The 13,448-nt window shown below is 42.7% G+C and overlaps 1 protein-coding gene across 4 annotated transcripts in view; it reads right to left on the reverse strand.

Moving 5' to 3' along the window:
• The window catches only part of LOC110532201 (FERM domain-containing protein 4A), a 204,393-nt gene extending 192,270 nt beyond the window's left edge, over positions 1 to 12,123 (reverse strand). For all 4 annotated transcript variants that reach the window (XM_090229189.1, XM_090229186.1, XM_090229181.1 and 1 more), the window contains exon 1: positions 11,199 to 12,123. In XM_090229189.1, the coding sequence (XP_090085315.1) occupies positions 11,199 to 11,243 (45 nt within the window). In that variant the 5' untranslated portion in view covers positions 11,244 to 12,123. The remainder of the gene's footprint in view (positions 1 to 11,198) is intronic.
• Positions 12,124 to 13,448: the final 1,325 nt, after the last annotated feature.

Consider the following 13,448-nt stretch of genomic DNA (forward strand, 5'->3'; position numbering starts at 1 on the left):
AAATGTGTTTATGTTTTCTCCATGCAGTTGCATCAAGTGAATTACCCTCCTCACTCAATTTGGTTGAATTGTTTCTCTGTAATCACACACAGCAGAGTGTGTGAAATCTACAATTAGCTTTCACACAGCTACCAAAACACACACACACACACACACACACACACACACACACACACACACACACACACACACACACACACACACACACACACACACACACACACACACACACACACACACAGAAACACACATACACAAACACACGCACACACATACACACACACACATACACACACGCACACACACAGAAACACACACACAGAGACACACACACAGAAACACACACAAAGAAACACACACAAAGAAACACACACAAACTGATACAGAGATCGAGATAGAGAGGGAGATAGAGCGGTTCAGAAAAGAGATAGCATACAAAGAGAGAGAACAAAACAATTAGAAATAGATGGAGAGAGAAAAGAGATATACAATGACAGTAGGGAACAGAGAGAGAAAGCGATAGGGGATAAATGCACATCCATGGTGTGTGTGTGTGTTTGTGTGTTTGCGTTAACGCACATTTGACTAGCGTGACATGGAAGTGAAAAGGTTTAGGTGAGGTGACTGAGGTGAGAATTCTCTCTGTCACAGTCTATGTAGGTGCATTTTGTCTGCAGTGGTGATTATTTTATCTGACATTAATACAAATATTATCTTGCAATTTAAGAATGGGACAGAGAACGACACAGGGTAATACACACACAAACCAGCGTCTGTACAGCAGGGTAATCAATTAGAATACTGCATGATAACATACGGCCAGATATTACATTACCCCTCCTCCTTCAGGACGACAGAGGAGGGCGAGAGAGAGAGCGAGAGAGATACTGTAAAATACTGTACAACCTCTGAACACAGAAATCATGCACCCTTTGTCTCTTCATCGCCACCCCCCAAAACAGCCCTCAATGCAAAAAATATTGCATGTCCTTTTCTTGTTGCAAAGACTTTTTTTTATTTAACTAGGCAAGTCAGTTAAGAACAAATTCTTATTTACAATGATGGCCTACCCCGGCCAAACCCTAACCCGGACGACGCTGGGCCAATTGATCATTAATTATCACTACAACTTCTTATAGACATCGTCAAAAGAGACAAATGCTGATGAAATTATTGTGAATACACACTGTTGGCGTATTTCGACTGCTGTTAAAGATAGAAGATGTCGTTCTCATTCTCAAGCAAGCACACACACAAGTCATAGAGGGTCAATTGATTAGCGGTGAATAAAGAGCTTGGCTCCATCAGACTGAGTCCTCTGCTCTTATCTTCTGCAATCAGCCCTAACCTAATATACTACAAACAAAACACGTGCATGAACACACACGTGCACACACACACACACATGCACACACACACATACATAATTTGATGTTCTGTAGTGTGTGATATGAATAGACCTAATTTTATGGAGGCAGGAGTGACATCATGTATCCTACTGAGGAGATCAGATGTGGGGCATCCAGGTCACCCATGATATAAGTCAATATTTGACATCCATCCATGTCTGAGGATGTCGGGAGATGACATGGAAACCGGCCAATAAGGGCACCAGTGAGTGTTGTTACCTTCAAGTAGGTTTCGGTTTTGATAGGGCTTTTTGGACTGGGATGGCGGATGGGTGTAACCATCTGTCTGTGGTGCATGTTTGAATCCAACAATAGAACGTTAAGATTGAGATTTCGGAGTTCATGCCTAAACCTAACCTTAATTAAACACTTTGAAATTTGATGTTTGGAACAACTTTGAAATTGGACGTTGAGAATTTTAGAATAATTCTGAAGTGAGACTGTCCCCCATTCTTTCCCCCGATTTTAATAGAAAAACAACCAAATTTGATTCTCTGTGTTCAAAACAATGATGACCTGGATGATCTTTTTGGCCTTCATGTGACATCGGGTGCTGTAGTTGTCCTGGAGGGCAGGCAGTGTGCCCCCGGTGATGCGTTGGGCAGACCATACCGCCCTCTGGAGAGCCCTGCGGTTGCTGGCTGTGATACAGCCCGACAGGATACCCTCAATTGTGCATCTGTAAAAGTTTCTGAGGGTCTTACGGGCCAAGCAGACAGGCTTCAGGCTTCAGGCTTCAGCCTCCTGAGGTTGAAGAGGCGCTGTTGAGCCTTCTTCACCACACTGTCTGTGTGGGTGGACCATTTCAGATCATCAGTGATGTGTACACTGAGGAACTTGAAGCTTTCCACCTTCTCTACTGCGGTCCTGTCGATGTTGGATAGAGGCGTGCTCCCTCTGCTTTTCCCTGAAGTCCATGATCAGCTCCTTCATTTTGTTGATATTGAGGGAGAGGTTATTTTCCTGGCACCACTCCGCCAGGGCTCTCACCTCCTCCCTGTAGGCTGTCTCGTCATTGTTGGTAATCAGGCCTTCTACTATTGTGTCGTCTGCAAACTTGATGATTGAGTTGGAGGCGTGCTTGGCCATGCAGTCATGGGTGAACAGGGAGTATAGGAGGGGGCTGAGCATGCACCCTTGTGGGGCCCCTGTGTTGAAGATCAGCGAAGTGGAGGTGTTGTTTCCTACCTTCACCATCTGGGGGCAGCCCGTCAGGAAGTCGACCCCAGGTGTGGCCGCCAATGGAATCGTGGAGTAAAAGGCCAGTAACACTCCGTATTATTCAAAGCCCCATGAAATGACACCATATATACATTTTACAGACTCTATTGAATATTCCCTACAATACTTTACTGCGCCACCCAGAATAGTTCTTGCTCTAAGCCAATATATATTCCATGTACAGTGATTCGCATTGGAGGATTTATTTGACCCTGGCGCATGTTTTAAAACCCAGATTTAATATAAATGTCACTTAAATATGAACAAATATGAAACATTGTTAAATGTTTAGACAAGTATTTTTCATATCTCATGAAAACACAGTTTTTTTTACACTTTTCTACTATTACGATAATATGTTTCTACTATAATAATTACCCGCAATATTAGACTGGGGGGGACTTTATTTTGAAAATTTCTGAAATTACGTGACATGGAAGTACTTTTTTAGTGTTGTTGACCAGACGCTGATCATGACGGGACGAAAATCAAATTAGCACTTGTCGAAAAATAAGTAACTTAACCTTTATGTATTGTAATTTAAATTTGTTTGTAGTAGTTGAGTTTTGAGTTAGATTACATACTGTAGCTACCTCAATTGTTAATTCAAATAATTTTGGGGACTTTAAGCAATTGCTAGCTAGCCGAAATTTAGCTAGCTAGATACAGCCACGTCTCATAGTCACATCATGAGATTTGTAAATGAAAGAGGAATATAATAATATGAAATGATTGGAGATTCCCATCTCCCCATTTGGAGTTTCTGGAACAGCACAGAAACGCCTTATCCAGATGGTGTGACACAGGCATTTCCTAACAGACCTACTAACTTTCTTTGTTACCTTTAAGGTTGGAACCAACATGCAGTACCTCTAGCAGGCAGAGAGGCAAGAACCATTGATTTGCCAGCTCAGGGTGAAGCTACACTGTCACAGCCCTGTGTAATGTTCAATGTAAATGCATTGATGGACTTTTCAAAACTTAATGTATTGTATTGTTTCACAAATGTACAAATGAAAGGAAATATATGGCTTTTTTCAACTTTTTCAACCCAGAAGCTTTATCTGAACATTGTTCTACAGGACCTCCACCAGATGAAAAAGCTAAGTAGTAACATTAACACAATTTCATCTAATTTCAGTGTAGGGAAGGATGAAACAGCGTCTGTGCCACCAATAAGTACAGATAGTAGTATACACCTCCCTGTACAGTCCCCATAGCCGGACAATTGCTTCAATGCTTCTGGAAATGTGATTGGAGTGGAGTTACAGTACAGTAGTTGTAACTCTGAGTGGTCTCAGGCGAGTCAAAGAGAGCAGACCTAGGGGACGGCAAATATGATTGAAACCCGGAACAAATGTTTTGTTATTTAAATTACGTTTAGCTTATAAAGGCTAAAAAAAAGTATTCATAAACACTACATAAATGTGATAAAAAGCATCTATAGTGGTATGTTATAAAGGGTTCATAAATGTGGCATAACTGTGTGACATAATCATTGAGTTCCCTGAATTCCTATCGGACCTTGTAGTCATGGCAGATAATATTCAAATTGTTGGTGACTTTAATATTCACATGGAAAAGTCTACAGACCCACTCCAAAAGGCTTTCGGAGCCATCATCGACTCAGTGGGTTTTGTCCAACATGTGGACCACCATTTTATTACGTTTGTAATCGCAGCAATTAATCTACTCGAGACCCCAACCAAGGATCATCAAAAGTCATGCAATAAATTCTCAGACAACCCAAAGATTCCTAGATGCCCTTCCAGATTCCCCCCACCTACCTAAGGATATCAGAGTACAAAAATTGGTTAACCACATAACTGAGGATCTAAATGTAACTTTGTGTAATAATCTCGATGCAATCGCACCCCTAAAAACAAAAAACATTTGTCACAAGAAATTTGCTCCCTGGTAAACAGCAAATACCTCAGCAACCTTCCAGAAAATTGGAATGGAAATGGGGCTCCACCAAACTGGAAGTCTAACGACTAGCTTGGAAAGACAGTACTGTGCAATATCGAAGAGCCCTCATTCCTGCTCGATCATCTTATTTCTTTCAACCTAATTGAGGAGAATAAGAACAATCCAACATTTATTTTTTGATACTGTCGCAAAGCTAAATAAATAGCAGCATTCCCCAAGAGAGGATGGCTTTCACTTCAGCAGTGATGAAAAGATCATGATCATTAGAAAGCAAATTACGGACTCCTCTTTGAATCTGAGTATTTCTCCAAAGCTCAGTTGTCCTGAGTCTGCACAGAACTGCCAGGACATAGAATCAATGGATACTCTCACGTTTTTAAATCCTGTATCTCTTGACACATGACAATAGTCATGGCCTCTAAACCTTCAAGCTGCATACTAGACCGTATTCAAAATAAACTACTGACAGAGCTACTTCCTGTGCATGGCCATCCTAGGTTGAACATAAAATAATGGCTCCCTATCCACCAGATGTGTACCAAACGCACTAAAATTGTCAGTAAAAAAGCTGGCAGTAAAGAAAGCCTCACTTGAAAAAGCCTAACATTGACCGGGTAAATGTAAAAAACATTTGGCCTATATCAAACCTCTCATTCCTCTCAAACATTTTAGAAAAAGCTGTTGCGCAGCAATTCACTGCCTTTCTGAAGACAAATAATGTATACAAAACGCTTCAGTCTGGTTTTAGACCCCATCATATCACCGAGACTGCACTCAAGAAGGTGTTAAATGACCTTTTAAAGGCATCAGACAAAGTCTCTGCATGCTCGTGCTCCTATACCTTAGTGCAGCTTTTGACTCCATCGATCATGACATTCTTTTGGAGAGATTATAAACCCTAATTTGTCTACACGGACAAGTTCTTGCCTGGTTTAGATCTTATCTGTCAGAAAGATATCAGTTCGTCTCTGTGGATGGTTTATCCTCTGACAAATCAACAGCATGTTTCTGCGTTCCTCAAGGTTCTGTTTAAAGACCACTATTGTTTTCACTATATATTCTACCTCCTGGTGATGTCATTCGTAAACACAATGTCAACTTTCACTGCTGTACAGACGACACACAGATGTACATTTCGATGACTGCCAACCCTGGAAGCCTGTGTTTCAGACATAAGGAAGTGAATTTGGCTATTTTTTTCCTTTTAAATTCGGACAAAACATAGATGCTAGTTCTAGGTCCCAAGAAACAAAGAGATCTGCTGTTGGATCTGACAATGAATCTTGATGGTTGTACAGTTGTCTCAAATAAAACTGTGAAAGACCTCGGCGTTACTCTGGACCCTGATCTCTCTTTTGACCAACATATCAATAATATTTCAAGGAGTGCTTTTTTCTATTTTGTAACATTGCAAAAATCTGAAACATTTTGATAAAAAATTATGCAGAAAAGCTAATCCTGTCACGCCTGCTCCCGCACTCCCTCCCTGGAGCTCGAAGACACCAGGCTCCCCAGCATTACTCACTCCTTCCACCATCATTACGCACACCTGCCTTCTCCCGTCACACGCTTGATCAATTATTGGACTCACCTGGACTCAGTCACTTCTGTCATTATCCCTCCTATACTTGTCAGTTCCCCAGCTCTCTGATGCTGCATTATTTGTCGTCTGTCCTTATGTTACCCGATGCTGACGCTGTTGCTTGTGTCCCTGGGGGCCAGGGTGAGTCTGTTCTATCTGGTGTAATTCTCCTGTCTTATCTGGTGTCCTTTGTGAATTTAAGTATGCTCCCTCTAAGTGTCTCTCTCTCCATCTCTCCTTCCCCTCCTGACCTGATGACTCCTGGCTGCCCATAGTCCAACTGGTCTTGCTGCTGCTCCAGTTTCAGCTGTTCTGCCTGCGGCTATGGAACCTTGACCTGTTCACCAGACGTACTACCTTGTCCCGGACCTGCTGCATTCGACTCTATGTCTCCCTGTCTACCGCACCTGCTGTCTCGACCACTGAATGCTCGGCTATAAAAAGCCAACTGACATTTATTCCTGAGGTACTGACCTGTTGCACCCTCTACAACCCTACTGGTCATCTATGAACGTTTGAACATCTGGATGAAGAATCTGGCCTTAATGGCCATGTACTCTTATAATCTCCACCCGGCGTAGCCAGAAGATGACTGACCACACCTCAGAGCCTGTTAACAATGGCGCAAACATTTTGTGGCAGATATTTCAGTGGGGGAGTGGGTGAATGTGTCAAAGACCTGACTGGGCCCAGCACCTCACGGTGTGGCTGGTTTTGTTTTGTTCGATGTTGTGTACTGAGGAACATGTCCCTTGGTTCCAGAAGAAAGCTACTTTCAATTTCTCTAGGTTAGGGGCTTTCATCAACGTCAGTGTTTCTTGGTGGGATATCAACCATTCAAAGTTGGCCTTAGTGGGAGTGACCATATCATTCTAAAGGAGTGACCTGTGTAAAGAATTTGTCATCGTTACTAGTTAAAAAGTCAAAAAGTCATAATTATATCTAAACCCTACCCATTTCCACAATTTATCTTGTTAAAATGTGATTTTAAACCTAACCCTAACTAATGAAGGCCAGGTTTGATGCGTTGGTCCACCAGACCATTTGGGCATAAGTGTCCGGGAATGAGATTAGTTGTAATGTGACTAACATGACTTCACTTCAGAGCGTATGCTCCCGAGTGGTGCAGCAGAGGCATCACTACAGACCCTGGTTCAATCCCAGGCTGTATCACAACCGGCCATGATGGTGAATCCCATAGAGCGGCGCACAAAACATCATCCTTCAGCACAACATATCACCCTTTTTAAAGCACATGTTTATAACATATTCTGCATAGTGGATTATGTCATATTTGACATTGGTGATAATGTCACACAGTTATGCCACATTTCTGAACCCTTTATAACATACCGTTATAGATGCTTTGTATCACATTTATGTAGAGTTTATGAATACTTTTTTTAGCCTTTATAAGCTAAACGTAATTTAAATAACAAAATATTTGCTCCGGGTTTCAATCATATTTGCCGTCCCCTAGGCCTGCTATTTATGACTCGCCTGAGACCACTCAGAGTTATAACTACTGTACTGTAACTCAGCTCCAATCACATTAGCTCCAGACAGATGGAGCCCAGAGGATAACTAAAACACAATTTACTGCATGTCTTTATTTCTATCAGCCACAACAAGAATCCTCAGCACAAATAAAAAGCCATTTCCTGCTGCCTCTAATCGAACAAGGTTACTTCCTGTCCGCTAACGGAATGAGGTTGTTTGGTCCTTAGGCAGTGGTTCTGGAATGGGTTTGGGGTCTGTGCACGGAGGAGAGGGTTATACTGTGGCTAAGAACCTGTCTAAACGGATAGATGTGTTAATCTCAGCTGAAGGTTGATAATAGTTCCATGTTCTCACAAGCTTCGCCCCGAGCCCCATCCATCATTTACATTTATAATGATGTTAACATGCTAAATAAAATAATGATTACATTTGCAACATCATTAAACCTTTCCAAGAGGAGACACCCCAGAGAGGAGACAGAGTATGAACGAGAACGAGAGAGAGAGGAAGAGAGGGAGAAAGAGAGAGCCTTCTATTGCTCGTTGTGTAAGCAGCCTCTGTACCCACTAATGAGAAGGTTCCCTCAGTGAACTTGGCACAAACATAACAGCAGATGCCCTTCTTAACACATAGGGAGAGGGAGAGTAAAAGAGAGAAGGAGAGGGAAAGATAAATGGAGAGAGAAAAGGATTGTGATGGAGAGGGGTAGAGTGATGGAGAAGGGTAGAGTGATGGAGAGGGGTAGAGTGATGGAGAGGGGTAGAGTGATGGAGAAGGGTAGAGTGATGGAGTGGGGTAGAGTGATGGAGAGGGGTAGAGTGATGGAGAAGGGAAAGTGATGGAGAGGGGTAGAGTGATGGAGAGGGGTAGAGTGATGGAGAGGGGTAGTGATGGAGAGAGTTAGAGTGATGGAGAGGGGTAGATTGATGGAGAGGGGTAGAATGATGGAGAGGGTTAGAGTGGAGATGGGTAGAGTGATGGAGAGGGGTAGAGTGATGGAGAGGGGTAGAGTGATGGAGAGGGGTAGCGTGATGGAGAAGGGTAGAGTGATGGAGAGGGTTAGAGTGATGGAGAGGGTTAGAGTGATGGAGATGGGTAGGGTGATGGAGAGGGGTAGAGTGATGGATAGGGGTAGAGTGATGGAGAGGGGTAGAGTGATGGAGAAGGGTAGAGTGATGGAGAGGGGTAGAGTGATGGAGAAGGGTAGAGTGATGGATAGGGGTAGAGTGATGGAGAGGGGTAGAGTGATGGAGAAGGGTAGAGTGATGGAGAGGGGTAGAGTGATGGAGAAGGGTAGAGTGATGGAGAAGGGTAGAGTGATAGAGAGGGAGATCTTTCTGCAGGTTGTGTGTGGTTGCTCTGTATTATTTATGTGTGTCAATATTTGCTGTGGGTGATGTGGGGTGTTTACAGTGTGGTCTGTGTGCTATTAAAATCACTTCCTGTAATTACAGGAGATTATCACTGCCTTACCTGAAATATTAATACATACAGCAGAAACTTTATGAATATTTATACAGACACACATAGCCACACTCTAGCATACACACACACACCTCTAAGCTGCATAAATCTACATTAATATTTCAGATGGGATTGAGCACTGAACATGACAGCGTGAATACAAATGCATGGTTGGATTTAATGAACACATGTATGACTGAGTTTGATCAGTTATCAGATAGCAATGCTGCTATATTTTGACTTATGCTCCAACTTTCCCTTTTTCATCTCCTCCCTCTCCCCCATCCCTCTCTCCTCATCCCTCCTGCCTCCCCCTCCTTCTGTCCAATCCCTGGGTGTGTAACATGACCTATTGCCATGGCTACAGCCAGCCATGACAGGACGAGATAACAGGTAGTTCAGTGATGCGTGACACCTCTCTGGGATGGAGGAAACACATAGAATTACAAAGACTAGAATAGAATATTGTGGGTCTAGTGCTTTGTCTCTATTGAAGTTACTTATATTTCTTGCCTGGAAGGCACTTTGAGATGTCACTGTATTTTAAAGTGTTCAAAATGGCCTTGTTGAAAAGCAGCTAATTTCATAGTGCTGTCAGTTTCTCTGGATATCCAGCAGCTATTGGACAAAGATGTGGGTGTGTGTGTGTGTATGTTTTGAAATTAATGTTACAATATCTGTACATTATAGGAACACCTGTAATTACAAAAGTACAATGATTAATGTTTTGCTTTAGCTTGAGATTAAGAATCAGTGGTAGACACTTTGTAAGTGCATGAAGAAGTCAACTGTACAAAAGTCAGATGTCTGTGTGTTGAAACTATACCTTCAGTTCCTGTTGATGCTATGTACAGTCTTACTTCTGCTAGCACATGATAGCAAAAGGAGGAAGAAGGATTGGGAAGCTTATATGGTATTACAGTTCAGGGACATCACCCTGGGCTGGGTGAACCTCATTAGGGGATACAAAGGGAAAACACAATCTTTTGAACTGAGTGTGTTACTTGCAAATTACTGTAAGTGTAAACTCTGGGTTGCAATCCGGCTTGCAATCCTTATTAAACAACCTAACCTCTGATCAAATATGTTTCCTGTGGTCTCTTGTATGAACTTAGGGCAGAAATCCCTTACAGTTTCCTCTCTCACTAGAAAATGTGTATTTTATCTGAATCTAGAGAAAGAGAATACAATTGCCAAAATCAAGCTCTAGCCATTAATGAATGAGAAAAAGGACACTTCAAAATGTGTCCTCTCCTGGCTTTTCTCTTCTTTCCTTTCCTTTCCTCTCCCTTCCTAACTATTTCTCTTTTCTCTACTTCTCATCTTAAAAGATACATGCATGCACACACGCACACCCACACACGGATGTAAACACACACACACACACACACACACACACCCACACACGGATGTAAACACACACACACACACACACACACACACACACACACACCCACACACGGATGTAAACACACACACACACACACACGCACACCCACACACGGATGTAAACACACACACACACACACACACACACACACACACACACCCACACACGGATGTAAACACACACACACACCCACACCCACACAACCACGCACGGATGTAAACACACACACACACACACACACACACACACACACACACACACACACACACACACACATTTAGCACCCCTCCCCTCTGGTAACAGTGGTTTCTACTCTACTATGTCTCATAACCAGCCCACTGCAGAGAGATCCCTGTGAGCACGTGGAACATTTAGACAAAGCAAGGGAACATACTGTAGTTCACATCACAGGCTGAAGCACATACATTTATCATGAAATTAAGCATTGTTTGATGATAATATTGTATTACATAACTACTGATTTCTATATGATAGAGATGGAAGATTTGTGGAGGGGTGTATAGTAGTGTGTAGTATCTCATGCAACACCACCTCTCATGGGGTGACAGCTTACCACATGCTTCAGTTGCTGTGTGTGTAAATGTGTGGTTGTGTCTGTGTATGTGAGTGTGAGTGTGTGTGTGTGTGTGTGTGTGTTTGTGCATGTGTGTATATATGAAGAACCAGGACCTCTCCCACTCACCATAAGCAGACAGACGGCTGATTCCGGCATGAGTTGGACGGCCATGATGGGGTCCTGTAGACTGACTGAAGTAAACCAGGTAAAACGACCAAACCGCCTCAACTAGAGAGACCTCTCCTCCTCTTCTTCTTCCTCACAGACCAGTCTTCACTTTGTCCTTACCCTCTGGTTGTTGTTTCTACTCTCTTTTCTCTCAGTAGACACTCACCTTCTTCATTCTCAACCCAACCCCCTCGAGACCATCTCCAACTCGTCAGACTGAGGGAACACCGCTACCTCTCTTTCACACTTCAATCGTTTTATAACTATCTTTTTGTCCTGCTTGTCTTTGATCTCAGATAAAACCCTGTGTCCTTTTCAGTCTTGACCCTCCTCCTGTAGACCCCTCGCCCCCCTGCCAAAACCTCCTGGGATCCTTATACCTCAGGAGTACGCCCTCCTCTCTCCTTTTGTCCCCTCTTATCTCCCTTCGCTTCTCACAACACAAAACATGATCGGCAGAAATATGCTCCTCTTTTCTTTATCTCTTCTTTTGTTCCTCTTCAGTCCAAAGTTGTCTCTGTCTGTCTGTTCTGTCCTGGGACTGCTGTCTCTGCTCCAGAGGACCCCCTCTCTGGCTGTGATATTCCCCCACCTAAAGTGCTCCTTGCAGGGGTAGAAGCAGGAGCTCACAGCCTCTCTGTCAAACAGAGACCCAGGATACTGCAGTAGAGACGGAGCTCACACACACTCACTGATCCCTGCCTCATATCACAAAGCATGACACGAGCAGAAAAAGACTGAGGGAATGTGAGGGAGAGAGATAGAGATACATATAGAGGGAGATGAATAGGGAAGCAGCGAGTCACCGGTTAGAGATTTCCTCGCTGAGCAGAAAGGGTGGGAGAGAAAGAGAGAGAGGGAGAGAGAGAGAGAGAAAACAGACGTCACCTATCAACAACGGCAGAGAGTAGATCAGACGGTGGAAAGGAGCATGGGAGGTGGGCAAACACACCTCAGCTAGCTTAATGAATGGGGTGTGTATGTGTGTGTTCATGTTTGTATTAGTGCATGGGTGTGAGTGTTTGTGTAACCCCCACTCTGGCCACAGAGTATCAACAAGCAACTGTGTTCCAGACAGATTTTTATAGATGACTGACAGCAGCATGGCAGATAAATAATTCTGATAAATCACTGTCTCAGTGTGGCTTTTGTTCTCTCTATGTGTGTGTCTGTGATTGTGTGTGTGTGTGGAGGGGTTGAGAGTAGAGAGAAATGTATCCAAACATGTAATTACACAGCCGGTCGGTCCCCCATAGCCTGCCTCTCTCTCTCTCTCTCTCTCTCTCTCTCTCTCAGGGCTAATTGGACCTCTAGAGGGCTTTTGAGAGACAAACCCTGATGATATCACTGCTACTGATGGATCACTACAGTAACCACACGTGACACAAGCATTGAATGAACCAGAGGACAAAAAAGAGTTCCGTAATGCAGTAAACAAGTGTAAGTGTATGAAGTGTAATTTTATATTTATTTCATTCAATTTTGCTAACGTTAGCTAGACCTACTAGTAGTTTGGTTGTGATAACATTAGTTGTCACAACTGATTTTTTGTTGTTGCCTCTACAACAGACAGCTATGTCGGTCTGCTAATACAGGACTACTAAAGGCCCAGTGCACTACTTTTGTTTGTATGTGGAAGACACATTTCAGTTGAATGCATTCAGTTGTACGACTGACTAGGTATAATCCTTTCCCTTTCCCTTATTCATGTTTTTTTAAATTCAGATTTTTCAGGGGGTGCTGCAGCCCCCCCCATACTATATGATCCAAAACATGGGGAAGTTATACTATTTTTAAACTAATACAATTGCTCAGAGAAAAAATGTATATATTTTTTACAAGTAGTACTTTAGATAGGTGTAGAAGTTATCGGCAAATAACATCTAACAAAATAAGATCTGCATTAACATTTCACTTAAAAAAAAACGTAATCCCAGTTTAAGGAACTGTATTGTGGCCTTCCATGACTTCCAGTTTCACTGGGATATAATCATTTGGTAAAACACATGTAAAATCCATTTGTCTTCCATCACCATGGGGAAAGACAAAGTAAGAGACAAATGGTTCTTTGACCTTCATAAATCAGGCAATGGGTACAAAACAAAAGCTAAAAAATAAATATATCACTTCCTACTATTAGGGCAATAATTAAGATAATTAAATCCATGCCAATAGGCTCTTTGGAAGGGTTACCAGAAAAAAAGCCTT

This window comes from Oncorhynchus mykiss, chromosome 1 (genome assembly GCF_057628025.1).
Source record: "Oncorhynchus mykiss isolate SJ-2025 chromosome 1, ASM5762802v1, whole genome shotgun sequence".
NCBI lineage: Eukaryota > Metazoa > Chordata > Actinopteri > Salmoniformes > Salmonidae > Oncorhynchus > Oncorhynchus mykiss.